This window comes from Orcinus orca, chromosome 5 (genome assembly GCF_937001465.1).
Source record: "Orcinus orca chromosome 5, mOrcOrc1.1, whole genome shotgun sequence".
NCBI lineage: Eukaryota > Metazoa > Chordata > Mammalia > Artiodactyla > Delphinidae > Orcinus > Orcinus orca.
Window position 1 is genome coordinate 96,792,034 of NC_064563.1, and position 16,773 is coordinate 96,808,806.

The following is a 16,773-nucleotide window of genomic DNA, read 5'->3' on the forward strand; positions in this document are numbered from 1 at the left end:
GGATGATGATGGACTTTGAAAGCTTAGATGAAGAATCTATATGTGCGTGAATTGGCAGAGGACTAGTAAATGCTTCATCAGCAACTATAGATCTGTGGGCTAAAAGCCTGATGAGAGGTCTGTTCTGCTAATATGTGCAAGTACTGGTTGGTGCTTCTCTATCTGCTCCCTTTAGTCATCTATGGAAAGGAAACAAATCTTTTTTGAAAGCAAACAATTTAGAATAAATGGGCAAAAATAAGATTTTTATGTTTTCATTTCATGTAATTTAGAGTAAAATCTTGATTTACTTGCAATGCTATTTTAGCTTTTTCTTTTTAATAGATTTTATTGGAGTATAATTGCTTCACGATACTGTGCTAGTTTCTGCTGTACAACAACGTGAATCAGCCATATAAACACATATATTCCCATATCCCCTCCCTCTTGCGTCTCCCTCCCACTCTCCCTATCCCACCCCTCTAGGTCGTAGCAAAACACCGAGCTGATCTCCCTGTGCTATGCTGCTGCTTCCCACTAGCTATCTATTTTACACTTGGTAGTGTATATATGTTGATGCTACTCTCACTTCGCCCCAGCTTCCCATGTCCTACCCCTCCCACATTCCTTGTCCTCAAGTCCATTTTCTATGTCTACGTCTTTATTCCTGCCCTGCCACTAGGTTCATCAGTACCATTTTTTTTTTTTTTTTAGCTTCCATATATATATGTTAGCGTATGGTATTTTAGCTTTTCAGACCAACACAGGCCTTACAGCCCAGTGTTAAAGCCTACCTTCCAAAACCAAAATGTATTTAAATCCAATTAAATGCACTGAAATTCAATTAAACTGTTACATGCTTTTGTTTACTTTCTTTTTAATCGCACCTAATCATTGAGGTATTATGTAGCTGCAGCACAGCCTTTTGCCTAAACCTTCTCCCATCTATCCTTCTTTGCCTGATATACAGGTGATATAAATGAGAGTTCTCTTTCTTTAGCGTCCTGAGTAGCTAGCATCTCTTAAACATAATCAGGGAGCTTCCCCGGTGGCGCAGTGGTTGAGAGTCCGCCTGCCGATGCAGGGGGCGCGGGTTCGTGCCCCAGTCGGGGAAGATCCCACGTGCCGCGGAGCGGCTGGGCCCGTGAGCCGCGTCCGGAGCCTGCGCTCCGTAATGGGAGAGGCCACAACAGTGAGAGGCCCACGTACCTCAAAAAAAACAAAAAAAAGCATAAGCAGATTGTACCATCACTAAGCACTGGAGATTATTGGTTATTGGCCCAAAGATTTCATGAACAATGATATCAGAAAGTTATTCCACAGGCAATTTTATCTGCTGGTTATATTCCCTCACTTCACTTCTTTTCCCCTATGGAACAAACTGGATAAATGTCCTCAGAGAAAAAGTAGCACAGTTGTTATCCTGACAGGTCACTGTTTTCTCTCTAACTAGCCCCTGATGGCAGACACACTCAGATATGTTCAACATGAAAATGGAGCAAACAGAGAAGTAGCTTAGCTGTGTATATTTCTTAACAGTCCACTGTAACCACAGGGCTCCCCAGGGTGTACTCCCAACATCAGACACTCAAAAGCAACCATCTGGTTACTCTATTCCCCGATGTACCTCCTTCAAACTTCTAGCTCCTATCCTACGTGTTTTCCAAGCGTTATGGGTAGAGTAATAGATTTAGAAACATTTCCTCAGAACAGTTTCTAATATCTCTTTCAATTTTGAAACAAAGAAACACTCATATTCAATGAGATTGTAGTGGATCATGTCTAGAGAAACCTTACTGTAATGGATCATGTCTAGAGGTGCTGTTGGGTGCAAAGGACTTATTAGAAAATTTGGCTTATATTTCCAAGCAAGACTGACATTTGCCCAAAGCACTCTGTATATTCTAGTGTCACCAGGGAGCAGTTCAAATTAGTTTCCCATTTCTACAATGCATAGGGTACATCAATAATACAGACTGTCAGGAATTACAAAATGAAGAACTCAAGTGAAGTACCTGTTTTCTATGCATATTTATTTTTTTCTATCTACTGGAGTAAATATAACTTTTGGAGTATCTGAAGTATAAAAGTGGGTTAAAAGTTCTGGGTGATTTTGAAGTGGTTCTGTTTCTAGAAAATTTCTGTTGCTTGGGCTTGGGTGTTAAGAGTACTCTGTAATTTAAAAAAGATACTTAACCTACACTTTTCTTGGCCAAATGCAAACCTTATAAACTTCGAGAATATCCAAATATTTTCTTAAGATATAAAATAATTTATTTCTTTAAGATGCATGTGAATATTTTATTAATACCACAAACTGAAGACATTTAGAAAGAAGATGGAGGTTTATCACTGCCAAAAGTTGCAATTATTAGATCCATTCAAGATTTCAATATTGTAGGGCAAATCTGGACCAAAGTTGGGCTCACGTTGATGCTCTTTAGTAAGTCTATTGAAACCACATTATTTAAGAAAAATATAGCTGCAATTTATTTGAAGAGATAGCAAAGTTAGACTATGAGAGGCCTTTAAAGTGAAGCTGGTAATGAAGAATAAGGTGACTTACAGTGAACTGTGATGGCTGTTGAAGCAATCATGCTTTTTTTGTCTATCAGGGAGCATTTATAGTCTCCTGTTGCATTGCGCCTCACATCTGCCAATGTGTAAGTATTTGAACTTCGTATTCCTTCGGGCTGTCCCTTTTGATAGAGGCAAAATGTCAGATGATTACACTTGGTAGCTACAATAAGAACAGTTATATTTCTTGATTAAAATGACATTTTCTCAGATAAGAAAAAAAAAGGAATGTATTTCTTCAATTGGACAAATGAGAGTAGAGTTTGTATTATCTGCATCCTGGAAAAATAATTGTAATTTGGTTCTAAGGAAATTGAGAAGCTAATTTACATTGTATTGATGACATCTATTTTATTGACAGCATGGCTTGTGTTTGTTAAGGCAGATTTTAAAAAAATGTCTAATATTTTATTTTTACATTTATCCCTTGCTTAATCTGACAAAAAGATTTGAGGCAGCTTAAGAGAAAACATAACATATAATCCAAATTAGGAAGGAAGGAAGGGAGGGAGGAAGAAAGAAAGAGAGGGGGAAAAGAAATTTTAAAAAGAGAAAAGAAAAAGAAAAGAATTAATAAGAATTTAAAAAATATATAGATGAATTAGGAGGATATAGTAACAAAAAAGATAATTGTTGTTAAAACTAAGACACAATTTTGGCTCTGTCATCCCTAAAAAATCAAGGTAGAAACATAATTAGTTTCAATTTTTCATTTGTGCTTTAGACAAAAACAATATGTCAGTTTATTAAGATAAACAGAATTTTCTGTCAACATTTAAGTAGAAAGGAAATCACTTATACTTGTCTTCTGAGTAATATAGTGGATGATACTCTTAAACATTACTGAGCAATGCAGTGGGTGACATTTGTGAACAGATCCCTGCAGTAAATGCAGTACAGAGTTGTATATGGCTTCTCCCAGTGGAAGGTTATGTCAAACGCCAACTTGGGAAGGCTGTGGGAGAGCCAGCAAGTGTCCTCAGACAGAGCTCTCTCCTAGTCTGGCTCCATAGCATCTAGAACACATCCAAATTATCCTCTAGACATCATTTCTTTCAGCTGTGATACTGATAAAAGTTGAGAAAATGGCTGTTTAAGACCACATACAATGGCAAGATACAGCCCATTGCTTTATTCTATCAAGCTAGATATAATGTGCAATAGAAGTGTCCCTATATCAGAAATTCAGGGACGTGTTCATGAATGCACTGTGTATAGATTTAGAATCCACATCAGACCATTTGCTGTCATCATTCTTCATTTTATATTTGTTTGCTTCTGAAGAGCAGATTCTTATAGTTTATTTGGATAATGAGACCTTGAGTTTCTACCATTACAGTTTCCTATGATCAGATTTTTTCCTCTTTGCCCCTGATTTCCCTTAACAGTGAATTAAAAAAAGGCAAGAGCACTGGCAGATGCCAAAAAAACTTTTAAAGGACATTCCACAGGTGTCCCTTGACTCCAAGAATAACATCCTTTCCTCACTCACGCTGCCCAAGAATATACAATTCTTAATGTCAGCCAGCTGCCAAACAACAGGACAGAATGATGGTGGTCTCACTCAAGTAATAATTCTGAAGCACTTACTGGTAAGTAAAACAAAAACTCCTCAGGAGGAGGGTTACCATTTCCCAAGCATTTAAGAGTGATGTTGTCCCCTTCTTTGATGGCATTTTTTGATGGAAGCACTTGTATTGTCACCTGCTCTGTAGGATCTGCAAGAGTCACAGACACAAGTTAACCATTTCATCAAGTACCAAATTACTCAGTACATACAATGAAAATGACTAAATTATACACAATTTTCTCAAGAAGCTAGTAATGGTAATTGCTTCAATGTATCTTTTTATAGAAGGATTGAAGTTAATAGCTACTTGACAAGTACTAATCTTGGTTAGAGCAAACTACAAAGAGACCCTGTTACATAAAAATCAATTTCTTCTCAGCAAAATGTCTTTACCTGAGGTAGGAATGACCATAATTATTTTATGTGTAAAAGACCAGTAGGAACAATCTCACTGTATAATCTCATTATAAGGACACATAACTATATTATATGTATCTTACAGTTTGGAAAGACTGGAACAGCTAGCAAAGGAGCTAAAACTATTAGCCCCTCCCCCACACTTATTACACAATAATACCTTATATTAAATAAAAAGGGACATGAGCCAAACAATACCAGCAAGATTTTTGGCATGCCGGAGAGTAGATCTGCTTTCAAAAAGATAAATCCATGAACTGAGGGAGACCCTTAACACAATCAACAGAACTGTGAATGTATTGTAATTTTTTTCTGTTCATTGGAGCCAAGATGCAACTTTCATTCCATTTCGGTCATTTTTATGGTGAAAATAGGGCTAAAGCGTATTCTTTAGTTGAAGCTACTGCTCAACAGTAGAATGCTAAAGAAATTAAAAGCTGAATACACAGTGGACCATATCCAGCTAATAGGAAAGAAAAGGAGGTGGTGTTGGCAGTTATAAATGACCCACTTTCTAATGTATCCACTTGTTATGTAGCTGATGATACAATGAACAATGAATTTTGAAATCATATAATGCAAAGGTTTATTTTAGAGAACCTCTTCCACAAGGCTTAATAACTACTGAGGCACGTGTCTATATTTCCAAACCAGCAGCACCAGAAATTATCTATGAAGACTTATTTTGCTATTAGCTAATAAAGTGAGACGAATAAGTGGTAGATTTTGAGGCTTTTTTCTATCTCTTGCAGTCATTTACTTACCTTTCTAAGATTAAAGTGCAGGAAAAACAACCTAGAAGGATTGTTATGGATTGCTTCTCTGACTTTTTCCCATGCTTGGGCATCTCTGAATATTTGCCCAGAATGTTCTGAGACTAATCAAAGATTGGTTTAATATACTTGTTCATTTTTCTGAATTTGCCTGAGGTAGTTCCCTGACCAGCAGTTCTCAGTTAAGTCAGAAAGTAAATAAAGTTTGTCCTCCACTGGCCTTCCATTTCTAGGCCTCCCTCACTCATTTTCATGGCCCTTCTCTGACTAGCTTGGTCTGTAGCACGTCACTGCAGCACATCTCTGACCAAAGCTGATGCCAGAACAGCTAGGAATCATAATCGGTCTGACTTCATGCTTTATTTTAAAACCCCCCTTCTCTGTGTCCCCTTTGCAATAGGCTCTGCTCTGTACTAGAGAGTTGAGGAACTACACTGAGATCAGAGGTTAATGTAACACATTTGAGTTTTAACAGTAGCCTTCTGGTTGCCCACTATTTTTGTTGCATCCAACAAAATTAAAGATCTCTTGCTCTCCCTTTGACTTTCAGTTTGACTCTATTAGTGAATCATCAGTCTGCCAGTTACTCTGGCTTTCTCCTTTGCCCTCTCTTATCCACTCAATCACCCATTCTTAATGATTAATCCTTATATTTTGCATCTGAGTCTCCCCTTCTATTCCCACACTTCTCTAGCACAGGCTCTAACTAATCTACACCTGAAACATTGCCTCCAAACTTCATTTGGTCCTTCACTGTGAGCCTTTCTCTTTTCTACATCTTTATATATATATTTTTTTCTCTAAATAAGTTTTTGAAGTAGTGCTTTGAATATTACAATGATATTTAAAATTCTTCACGCATTCCCAATATGTAAAAATTGAAATAAAAATGTCTTAAACTGGTATCCACAATTGCCTTGAACTTAGTTCAGGTAAGACTCCTATATCTCACTACTCCATAAATACCCCTACGTAATGATCAAAAGAGTCTACTCAATTTTTCTTTCTCCCTTCTCCCCATTTATCCTCTGTCCACTCATTTATTCACTCATTTGGGTAATATTTGTTTTGTGCAGGCACTAAGTGCAAGAGTTACAAAGTCAAAAACAGCAATTCCCTGCCCTCAGTGAACTTTCAGTTTATTTATGATGACACCAAACTTATCAATTAAGACCGTAACAACACAAAAACTGCCTAAGATGCATAAGCATAGTAATCACTGGTAGCTTACAGATCCGCCAGACTGGGAAGCTTCCTGTAGGAATTGACCCTGGAGCTGGGTTTTGAAGAATAAGGAGGTGTGTGCTGGATAACAAAGGTAAGATAGCGACAGCATATGGATAGGAATGTACATAGTATTCTACAGGAGGAATCCTGAAAATAGAACAGACTACAGAAAGCAGTTAAATGATGAAGGTTGAGACATGTCAGGACCATGGCTATAGGGGACTCAAGGCATTTTGAAATTGGGAGTTTAAAGATTAACCTGAGAGATCTGGGGAGTCGCTGAAGAGTTTTAACCACAGTAGTGACATGTTCACATTTGTGTTTTAGAAAGATATTTCTGGCAGGAGCTTGCAGGGCAGTTTGGCGTGAACAGACAGGAATACTATTTTAGAAGTTGTTACAAAAATACCAGCAATGAGGAATAGTGGCATAATCTTAGGCAGTGTCAGAAGGCAGAATCAGACACATACAAAGATGAAAGAGCTAGATTCTATAAAACTTCTGACTGGATTCTATAAAAATTACTGACTGGATAGGGTAAAGGAGTGGACCAGCGCGTCTTTCTCAGGCTTCCTCAAGATGAACTGATCAAATTTCTTTTTCTTGAATGTACTCTTCTGTACTTTCCATTTAGCTCCTCCTTCACTTCTCTAAAGTCACCCTAGAGCAGTGGCTCTCCAGCTGTGGTCCTCAGATGATTAGCATTAGCATCACCAAGGAACTTGTTAGAAATGCACAGTATTGGGCCCCTCTCCACAACTACTGGATGAGAATCTATAAAGCCAGGTCCTGTAACTTGTTTACTAACAAGTCCTCCAGGTGATTCTGATGCATATCCTGAAGTTTTAGAATCACTGTCCTTGGGCACCTGAGCTTTCAGGACTGTCCACTAAGTCCCTGTAGCACTTACCACTTGCAACTTTGCATTGACAATTTCCTTCTGATGTACATGTCTTACTTACCTATTGGAATAGTAAACCCCTTGAATGTCAGCACTATATATTAAACACTTTTGGGTCTTTGCCATGAAGCCCAGCACTGCATACATTGTGCTTTCTCAAAAGCTGTGCCCAGTGCTCCCCACACAGCCAGCCACAGTAAAATCATTTCCTTCTTCCTCATCCAAGGACTTTTCTGCCCATCTATCTGCCCATGCCTGACACTCACATACATTTCTGTTCTTTCTTAAGCCAATTTCCCAATCCTTTTCACTCATCTTGCTGTTCTTTCCTATCTTGTACTCCTGTACTTACACCAAGATAGTTTATTTCCAACTGAATATCTTTGAACAGAGTTCTGCTTCCACATACAGAAATAATAGTTTGATTTTAGATAAGCTGTACATGATGAAATCCTTTCAATCCTTGCTTTTAAATCAAGTTGAAATTTATTTACAAAGTTTAAGGCAAAACAACCCATTACGGTTAGGGCATGTGGAACTTCAGTTCTGTTCTTCTATAAGGTTCTGCACTTCATGGAGCCAAAATAAAAATGTAGCTGAGATAAAACTCTTTGAAGGTTCAGTGGGCATTTCTACCCTTTCTCTCAAATAGACGTAGAAGTACTAGGTTAGTCTACAACATAAGGCAGTATTATGAGAATTTCTGACTCACTAATAAGTAATAATAAAGTTTTCTTGCATCTTTCCCCAAGATATATCTCTAGCCTATGCTTATGAAGTAATAATGATTATATAGTAATAATGATGATAGTATTTAATAATGAGCATTTAATGTGCTATATATTGTGCTATTTTAGATTTTTGATTTTACTTAATCTCCATAATAACACCATGAGTTAAGTATTACATTAATATTTTTCCTATTTCAAAATAGGAAAACTGAGACCTAGAGTAGTTAAGCTTCTTTTCTAGAAATACAAACTAACAGCACTGGGACTGGATTGCCAGCATCTTTGCTCTTAATCATATTATCTTGGCTCCTGTCTTACAGGAAAGAGCACAGCATTGGAGAAAAGGATTCTAATCCACTTGCCACAGCTAAGTTAGGGCAAGTCTCTAGGTCTCACTTTACTGCTAGCTAAAATAATGGACTTAGATCAGATGATCAAGAAAGTTCCTTTGTAGTCTAATATTCAAATCTATTATTAACCAAAACATGTTGGAATTCAAAATCCTATTTAACTTTTATGCAATTGATCTCATTAGTAAAATAAATTTCTTTATTAAAATGGAAATTCCATATTTAAAAAACCAATCAGTCATAAGCTTCTATTCATCTGTCATTCATTCAGAAAACCATCAGATGGCATTCTGAACTCCTCCAAAATCCAAGGCTGTGCGTCAGGGCTGAGGACTACCAGAAGAAATCAGACTAAGTTAGAGATCTTGTGTTTAAGGAACTTAGTGTCTAGTGGAATACAGAAGAGATGATTATAAATAACAAAGTAGAGAGTGAAAGATATCATAGATGGGTAAGCATTTATTCTATAGGTCTTGCAAAGAGGAAGAGATTATTTGGGTACCATGCAATGGGGATGGGGGTTTGGAAGTAGATTCCAAAGAGCTTTTGGATTGGGACTTAAAATAGCATTGGGATATTTTTTCTAATACATAAAAATTGCATAATTTTATATTGAGTTACTTACAGTAAATATCAAAGACTGCTTGTTCAGAGTAAACTGTTTTCTGGCCAGATGGTCCATAATATGTCACAGAGCAGGTGAATGGCATTTGAATGTCAGCCTTGGTTGTCTTGTACTCCAGGGATGAAGTCATGATATAGAGCTGAGTCACTGGGTCCATTTGCTTTTTAAAAATTATGACCACCGCTGAAGAAAATAAAGAACACTAATGGTAGGATCTTTCATCGGAAAATCACAGTCCTTAATTAACTGTCACAGCAACTTTGAGAAGTGGTTTTGTCCTTCTTACTGTATTTAACAGGAGGGAAAATTGACATGTAGTGAGGTAGATGTCTTTTCAAAAACATGAATCAGAGACATGGACAGAAATAGAATCCTGGAATTCTATCTCCCACTCACTTTAATTAACTTTTAGAACATGCCATATAGAGAAATAATTTTCTCTGCTCTTGATTCTTCTGCACAAGGCCTAAAATGATGTTTTAAAAATCCCTTCTGATTTAATGGATACTTAAAGTAACAAAGTATAGAGTCATAGATCAAAAGAGGGCAATGCATTTAGACTCAGGATAGTCTAAGGAATGCTTAGACAAGAGAAAGGCAAAACAGGTCATCTGAATTTATTGCCCACTTCTTACCCACCTCCTTCAAGTGGTTGCAGAACTTTTCCATTCCTGTACCACGTGATGTTGCCATCCGGATAACTGTCTTTTGAAACGCACTCACCCAACTGCAAAATAAAGAGGAAATATTACAACCTTGGTTCCATCAGTGGTTGTCCATTTGAAAGCCCCAGACTCCTCAAGGGATGCAGAGTTACTCCAACGATTTCCTGACCCATTCATTTTCCAAGCCTTGACTAAGGACTGAATGAATGCACTCTTGTATAAAAACAATGTTTTGTGCTTAAAATTATGGTCTTGCCCATTTTAAAATGTGCAATAGATGCTGCCACCATTAATGAAATCACATTCATTTAAAAGCATTACCCAATTCATTTTGACAGTATTCAGTTTTAACATTAACTAAATAACATAACTATATTAACATTGGCTATTACCATGGTTCATAGATCTGTGTATTCAAGAATCATTAATGGTGTTAAAATGAGGCTGCCTCTCCAGCTTCATGCTACATTTATTTCAGATGACATATACTTACCACGATCTATAATCCCCACCACTTTATTTCACATGTGTTCTTAATATTTAGTGTTGTATTATGCAGTCAAATTCATTCTGATTCAAAGAATTCTGAACTTGTTTTTTCCCCCAGCCAAGGAAAATTTGGCTATTTTAGTTAGTGAAAATGAGATTATGAATCAAGTGGTGTGTTCATATATGGAACTCCAGTTTTGTCCCTCCTTCAATACAGACTTCCTTCAAACCTCTGCTACTGTGATTGTTTAAACCTGATCTTATCCCTTAACTTCAACTTTTCAATAGTTTAATTTGTCAATAAGATGAGACCAAGCACTATACATGACAGAAGCCTTGTCATAATCCAGCTTCTCTTTAACTCTCGAGATTTATCTCTTATTGCACTCTCTTGCCCACTGGCTAAGCACCCAAAATTCCAGCAACGCAAATAATGTGTTTCTCAAACATGCCATTTTCTTTAACATGGTATTATTTCATATTGTTGGAAAGCCCTTTTTACCTTTGGTCTGGAGAAAATCTACTCATGTGTCATTACTTCATTAAACATACATTTCGTTCAAACAAGAAAGACTTATGCCTTTTTTAACTCTCATCTCCCTCTCCTCCCTTCAGAAATGACCACGCCTTCCTCTGTGTCTCCTCTCTACCTTGTGCAGATTTTCTGCCTGGCACCTGGAACACTGTCAGCTGTCAGCTCCACTGAGCAAAGTCTATCTTATTTGTCCTGGCATCTGAGGCCAGGAGAAGGCATTCAACACTAGGCTAAGGAAAGACAATTAATCAAAAACAAGTTCTTACCTTTTTAAGCTGCTCTGTTTCAAGAAATGGGGCTTTGCTTACAATTTCGGGTTTAGATGGTTGCTCTAAAGTTAAGTAGAGAAAGATTTTAAGTGCATGTGGGAGAAGAAAATGAACTTTTGTGGTTTGGTTTATAGAAAAATAATTCATTTACTCAAAGTAGAAAAATAAGCAACAAAATAAAAAATAGATTTCTCATATAATCTATAATTAAGAAATCTGGTTAGTTTACCCCTTCCAAATATTTGCTTTATTATATTAAATATTATTTTAAGTGCTTATTATTCCTGTGAATAAAATACTGGTAATGTTTTCTGGATGCTTTATAAACAGTGAGTATGGTTTAGATCGTAAACAGAGGTTAATATACTAAAGAGGATATGTTATCTGCAATTGGTTACCATGTGCACTTTCTACTTAATAATTTCCATCTCCTTAGATGAAAACCTGAGTCCACATGAATCTGAATCACAGGGGTGCTTATTTAAAATGCAGATTTCTGGGCTCTACCTGGCCAACTAAATCAGCATATCTGGGGAAAATCCTATAAACCTACTTTTTAAACAAGTTCCATTGGGGATTCTTGGGCACAGTGGAGTTTAAGAATCACTGCTCTAAAATCATGGGAAATGCAAAGTGGCTAAGGGATGTAGAAGCCCAAGTTTCCTGTGTATCTCACACCTTATCTTTTAAATGAAGTTATATTATGAAACTATAAATGTGAGAAAATCTTTCACATTTGGAACCTGAGATAATGGACAGAAGCGTTTTAAATATAGGAAGTTCTGTAAGCATAAATTCTAATAGAGGCTTTGGGAAAAATTGATTACAAATTGCAGCAAGAAGGTATTATTTAAACTTATTTTATTCTTAGCTATCAGTTATCTATCATTGATGGATTTTTAAACTTTTTAATTAGCTCTAACAATTAGTCTATAGAAAATGGATATTGTCTCATTGTCATTGATTTTTGTGAGTCTCATGGAGAACTATTCTATTTTCAAATAAATAGACAAAAACAACCAGCTATTCTCTCTTCTATAGTCTTATTGTCTACCATCTCTATACTTTTAATTTTGACTACCAAACTAAACTAAATTTCTTTTGTATAATTATTACTCAATTTGGAATTCAGTTATCAGACATGTTACCTACCCAGACCATTATAGAAAACAAGGATGAAGACAAAAATCTTTGGAACAGCAAGATGGGTATCACCAAGATTGTATGCAAAAATAATTCTTCAGGTTAACATCCTGAGTTAATTTTCCCTTTGCAATTGTTTTATATTAGAAATTAGAATAATTAATAATAATAGTGAATCTGCCTATCTGTTGAGCTTACACTTTAATTATAAGAGGCCTATTTACTATTAATTCTAGAAGTATAATTCTCTTGATACAATTTTCTGAAGAGCGATTATCTATATTCTAAATGCACAGGTTGGAAAGAAAATATAAGAAAGATAAAAAAATGGAAAAAAGAAACATAGAAAAATAGAAAAGCATAACAGACAATTATATTAACACAAACAAGAAGTGGCAACTGGCTACCTGATTGTTAGGAATGTGACCAAAAATATAAAAAACTGACAAAATATAAAAAACTGGTCCAGCAATTTCACTCCTGGCATATATTCAAAGAAAAGAAAAACTCTAATTCATAAAGATTCATGTACCCCTATGTTTTTAGCAGCATTATTTACAATACACAAGATACGGGAGAAACCTAAGTGTCCATTACACATAAAGAAGATGTTATGTGTGTGTATATATATACACACACACACATATAATGGAATACTAGTCAGCCATATAAAAAACTGAAATTTTGCCATTTGCAACAACATGAATGGACCTGGAGGGTATTTATGTTTAGTGAAATAAGTCTGACAGAAAAAGACAAATACTGTATGTTATCACTAATATGTGGAATATAAAAAAGAAAACAAATGAATGAATATAACAAAACAGAAACACATTCACTGATATATAGAACAAACTAGTGGTTACCAGTGGGGAAAGGAAAAGGGGTAGGGACAAGATATGTGCAGGGGGTTAAGAGGTAAAAATCACCATGTATAAAATTAATAAGTAACAGGTATATATTGTGAAGCACAGGGAAATATAGCCATTATTTAGTAATAACTTTAAATGGAGTATAATCCATAAAAATATTGAATCACTATGTTGTACACCTGAAACTAATATAATATTGTAAATCAAGTATACTTCAATTTAAAAAATGTTTTTCAATTAGAAAAAATAAATTATAAAAATCAAAACGACATAAATAGCAGTTCCTGGGAAACATGTGGTAGGGGATTAAAGCCTTCTCCAATACACATCAGTAGTCTTGGTTTTACCATTATCTTAGTGTAACATCATTAATGTTCATAATTACAACTGAGTTATTGAAAAAACCTTAAATTATGTTCAGAATTCAATGTTTTATGGCAAATGTCTAATACCTTTGAGAGAGGGCTACATCCAAAATATTTAAACAGAACAAAAATCTTGGAGCTTGAGTAAATGTAAGTTCTCTGGGAACTAAAATCAGTTATTCAGTGACACCTCTCTGAAAGCTCAAGAGAGGTAAGATATTAAATTAATTTTTGTGGTTGATCAAGTGTCAAGATTAACAAGAAAAAAAGAGCAAATAGTTTTTTGTTTCCTCAGTACTATCTATGCCTGGAATATATAGAGAGATTTGAAAAAATCCTCCAAAAAATTAGGCTCTTAATAGAAAACGAGGATGGGCAGTTTTGTTAAGTTGTACTAATTTCTAGTTCACCAAAATCAGATACCATTTCAGTTGGAACATACTTCCTCTAATGTCAAATATATTCCTCTACTTTGACTTATAAACCCCATATAACCATAAATACCGATGTGTTACAATTGTTGGTCTTTTCCACATGGCCATGTGTGCTTTGTTTCCATAAACACTTTCTAAAATTTATTCTTATTTCAATAAAATAAAACTGCAGCAAACCCAGGAAAACCTGATGAAAGTATGCTAAAAATTTAGTCCTCTTTGTACTGTTATTCACTTTTCCATTTAGAAGAGAGAGTCACAGTGGGTATTGAGAAAGTAATGGTAATACCTATTGCATTTCTCTGAGTTATTTTCTCAAACTTTTGTTTCAAACCCTCTATATTAAATACATATTTTGTATGTAATTTTCTCTTATATTAGCTTGTAACAATCGATGAGTATTAGTTAGAAGACCATAAAAGAGGATGTGTACTATTTTAGCAAAATTGCATATTGATTCCAAAGTGTGTTAAAAAAACTTTATGTGAATTATGTCTTAATACGATTCAAGGATTCATAACTAAGTATAGAATTGAAAGGGAAAGTCATACTACAAATTTATTTGCATTAGTAAAATAATTTTGTCAAGAGTTTCACAGCCAGTTGAGGATTGAGTGATGAATGCAAAACTGCTCTATATCACCCAAATGCATAAGTGTTATTCTCAATAACCTCACACAGAGGATGTGGCTCAATTGGATATGGGAGGAGAGCAAGAAAAGGCAGGTGCACTGGTTACATTGAGTCAAGGGTGCTTCTCTCAGTACTTTGTCAGCAATCAACTCTTGATGTACTTTAAGTAAGTCACTGTGAACATGAAATCATAGTTTATTTTCCTTATGAGATGGGAAAAGGTATTTTTTATATTTAAAGAATCAAAATGAAATATACAGTGTAGATCTCATTTGTTAAAGAGGTATTTTCTGCTTCCTTCATTCTGAAAAAATAAAAATGACTTGCAGTTGAAAGTTGAATAACTTTCACAGGGAGGGTGGGAGGAGGGATGCTCAGTTTTGATAAAACATTGAGAACAGTGTCCCAGTGAAAGCTCAAATAACTGTGATGTCAACCATCACTAGAAGAGCTGGTTGGTCCAGGTGGAAGTCGCGGGAACAATCTTCCTTTTAATACCACACACACCAGTGCAGAGGATTAGGCTGGATTGTGGTTTTCAAATGCTTTTTAGTACTCAAGCCCTTCTCCCTTTTTTCCCCCTGAACAAAATACCATGAAAAAACTTCGAAATATTGAGTGGGCGAATTATAGCTAATCAAGTAGAAGCAGCTCCTCACCCACCTCAGCCCTATTCATTAGCACGTCAAGAGGATCCTAGGAACAGAGTGGGAAAACTACTGCCTAATCCAAAGTACTTATTTACTGATGATGAGGGAATCGAAGCCCCTGCCCTGACTGGTGAAGTCACTTGCCCAAGGTCAGAAATTAGCAGCACATCTAACAAAGCCAGATCTCCTGATGACCAGTTCAGTGATTTTTCCTTTGTACCACCGACAGCCATTTGGCTCTCTGGGCAAGCATTCAACCTCTCAGATCTACTCTTGCTAAGGGATGGTTTTATTAACTTCAAATGTGCATTAAATGCAAACAGTTTGATTTTGATGCCATTCAACTACTAACCAACCAACCAAACAAAAATGCCTCATTAGTGGTGACAAACCATGGGACTTACTTGGATTTGGTCTGCTTTATGGGCATGACTTCTTGCATCTGAGATATAGCTTAAAACTGAATAAACAAACTTACATCAGAAGTAATAAAGTCATCAGTCATGGCCTCTAGTTTTAATAAAAACAGTTTGTGCTCATCAGGAGGACACCGCAGCAAACTGATCTGGGATTAGCTCACGTTAACCACACTCATTGTGTGGTACACAGTGCATGTTGCTAGGTGCTAGGTGACTCGACAGAAGGAAACAGAGGACTGATTGATGAGCCTAGTAACTCTTAAGTGATTGCAATATATACATGTGTAGAATGAAAGCCTCCATGTCACAGCTGCTATTTGCTTCACAAATAATGATCCAGTGTAAATTCATTATTTTTAAAAAAGCAAAGCCCTTATATGTTCTTGCAGACTCTTTCTTTATCATGAGCTGTGCTGTTTATTTAATTGGACTTGGAGGATCCCACAGTTTCTAGTATAAAACCCCATTTTCAAAAGTGTGTAACTTGTCTATTTAAATTCTCTCTGGCCCAGAGCCTGGAATGCAAATTCTGTTTCTGAGAATCACTTTGTTTTCAACAACATTCAAAAGAGAAGCGGGTAGGGGGAGCTGATGGTATGCAGGGTGTAAGTTTGTTTTTATAGCCATAGAAATCCTCTGTATTCCAAAACAGCTTACAAATTTTATCAAATTAGGCCAAATGAACTTTTATGGCATTTAAAAAATTATATTCTGAAAATTGTCACAAATGTTTCTTCGAAATGGAACAACCTGAATTTTCTCAACTTTCTTGTAGACTGTCTTGATATTTGGTAATTTTAACATAATAACAAAGAAACATGTCAATGACAAATCAATACACATAACTTTAAAATGCTGTGACTTAATCTCTGTACCTACTGCAGTACATTCTTGTGTACTTATATTTACGATGTCATGGCCTAATAAAAAGATTTTGGTTGCTCTCTTTAGAAAAAGTGTTTTTAGCAGCACACCATCCATCTTCCTAATAACATCAAAGTGAAATAAAAGACAAGAAAGAAAAAATACATGGGACTTTGGCAAATACAGGATGGAGATTATCCAGGGTGTTTAATGGAAGGGGGCATAACTGGGAAACGCTTGGTACTTCGTTTGATCCATAAAATGATTGAGTTGAGTGGATGGTTT

At 35.9% G+C, this 16,773-nt stretch overlaps 1 protein-coding gene across 3 annotated transcripts in view; it reads right to left on the bottom strand.

Moving 5' to 3' along the window:
* The window catches only part of ALCAM (activated leukocyte cell adhesion molecule), a 201,776-nt gene that overhangs the window by 37,123 nt on the left and 147,880 nt on the right, over positions 1 to 16,773 (bottom strand). For all 3 annotated transcript variants that reach the window (XM_004272085.3, XM_049710642.1, XM_004272086.3), the window contains exons 4-8: positions 11,106 to 11,170; positions 9,790 to 9,877; positions 9,151 to 9,333; positions 4,147 to 4,274; positions 2,546 to 2,678 (exon numbers count right to left, since the gene is read on the bottom strand). In XM_004272085.3, coding sequence (XP_004272133.2) covers positions 2,546 to 2,678; positions 4,147 to 4,274; positions 9,151 to 9,333; positions 9,790 to 9,877; positions 11,106 to 11,170 — 597 coding nt within the window. The remainder of the gene's footprint in view (positions 1 to 2,545; positions 2,679 to 4,146; positions 4,275 to 9,150; positions 9,334 to 9,789; positions 9,878 to 11,105; positions 11,171 to 16,773) is intronic.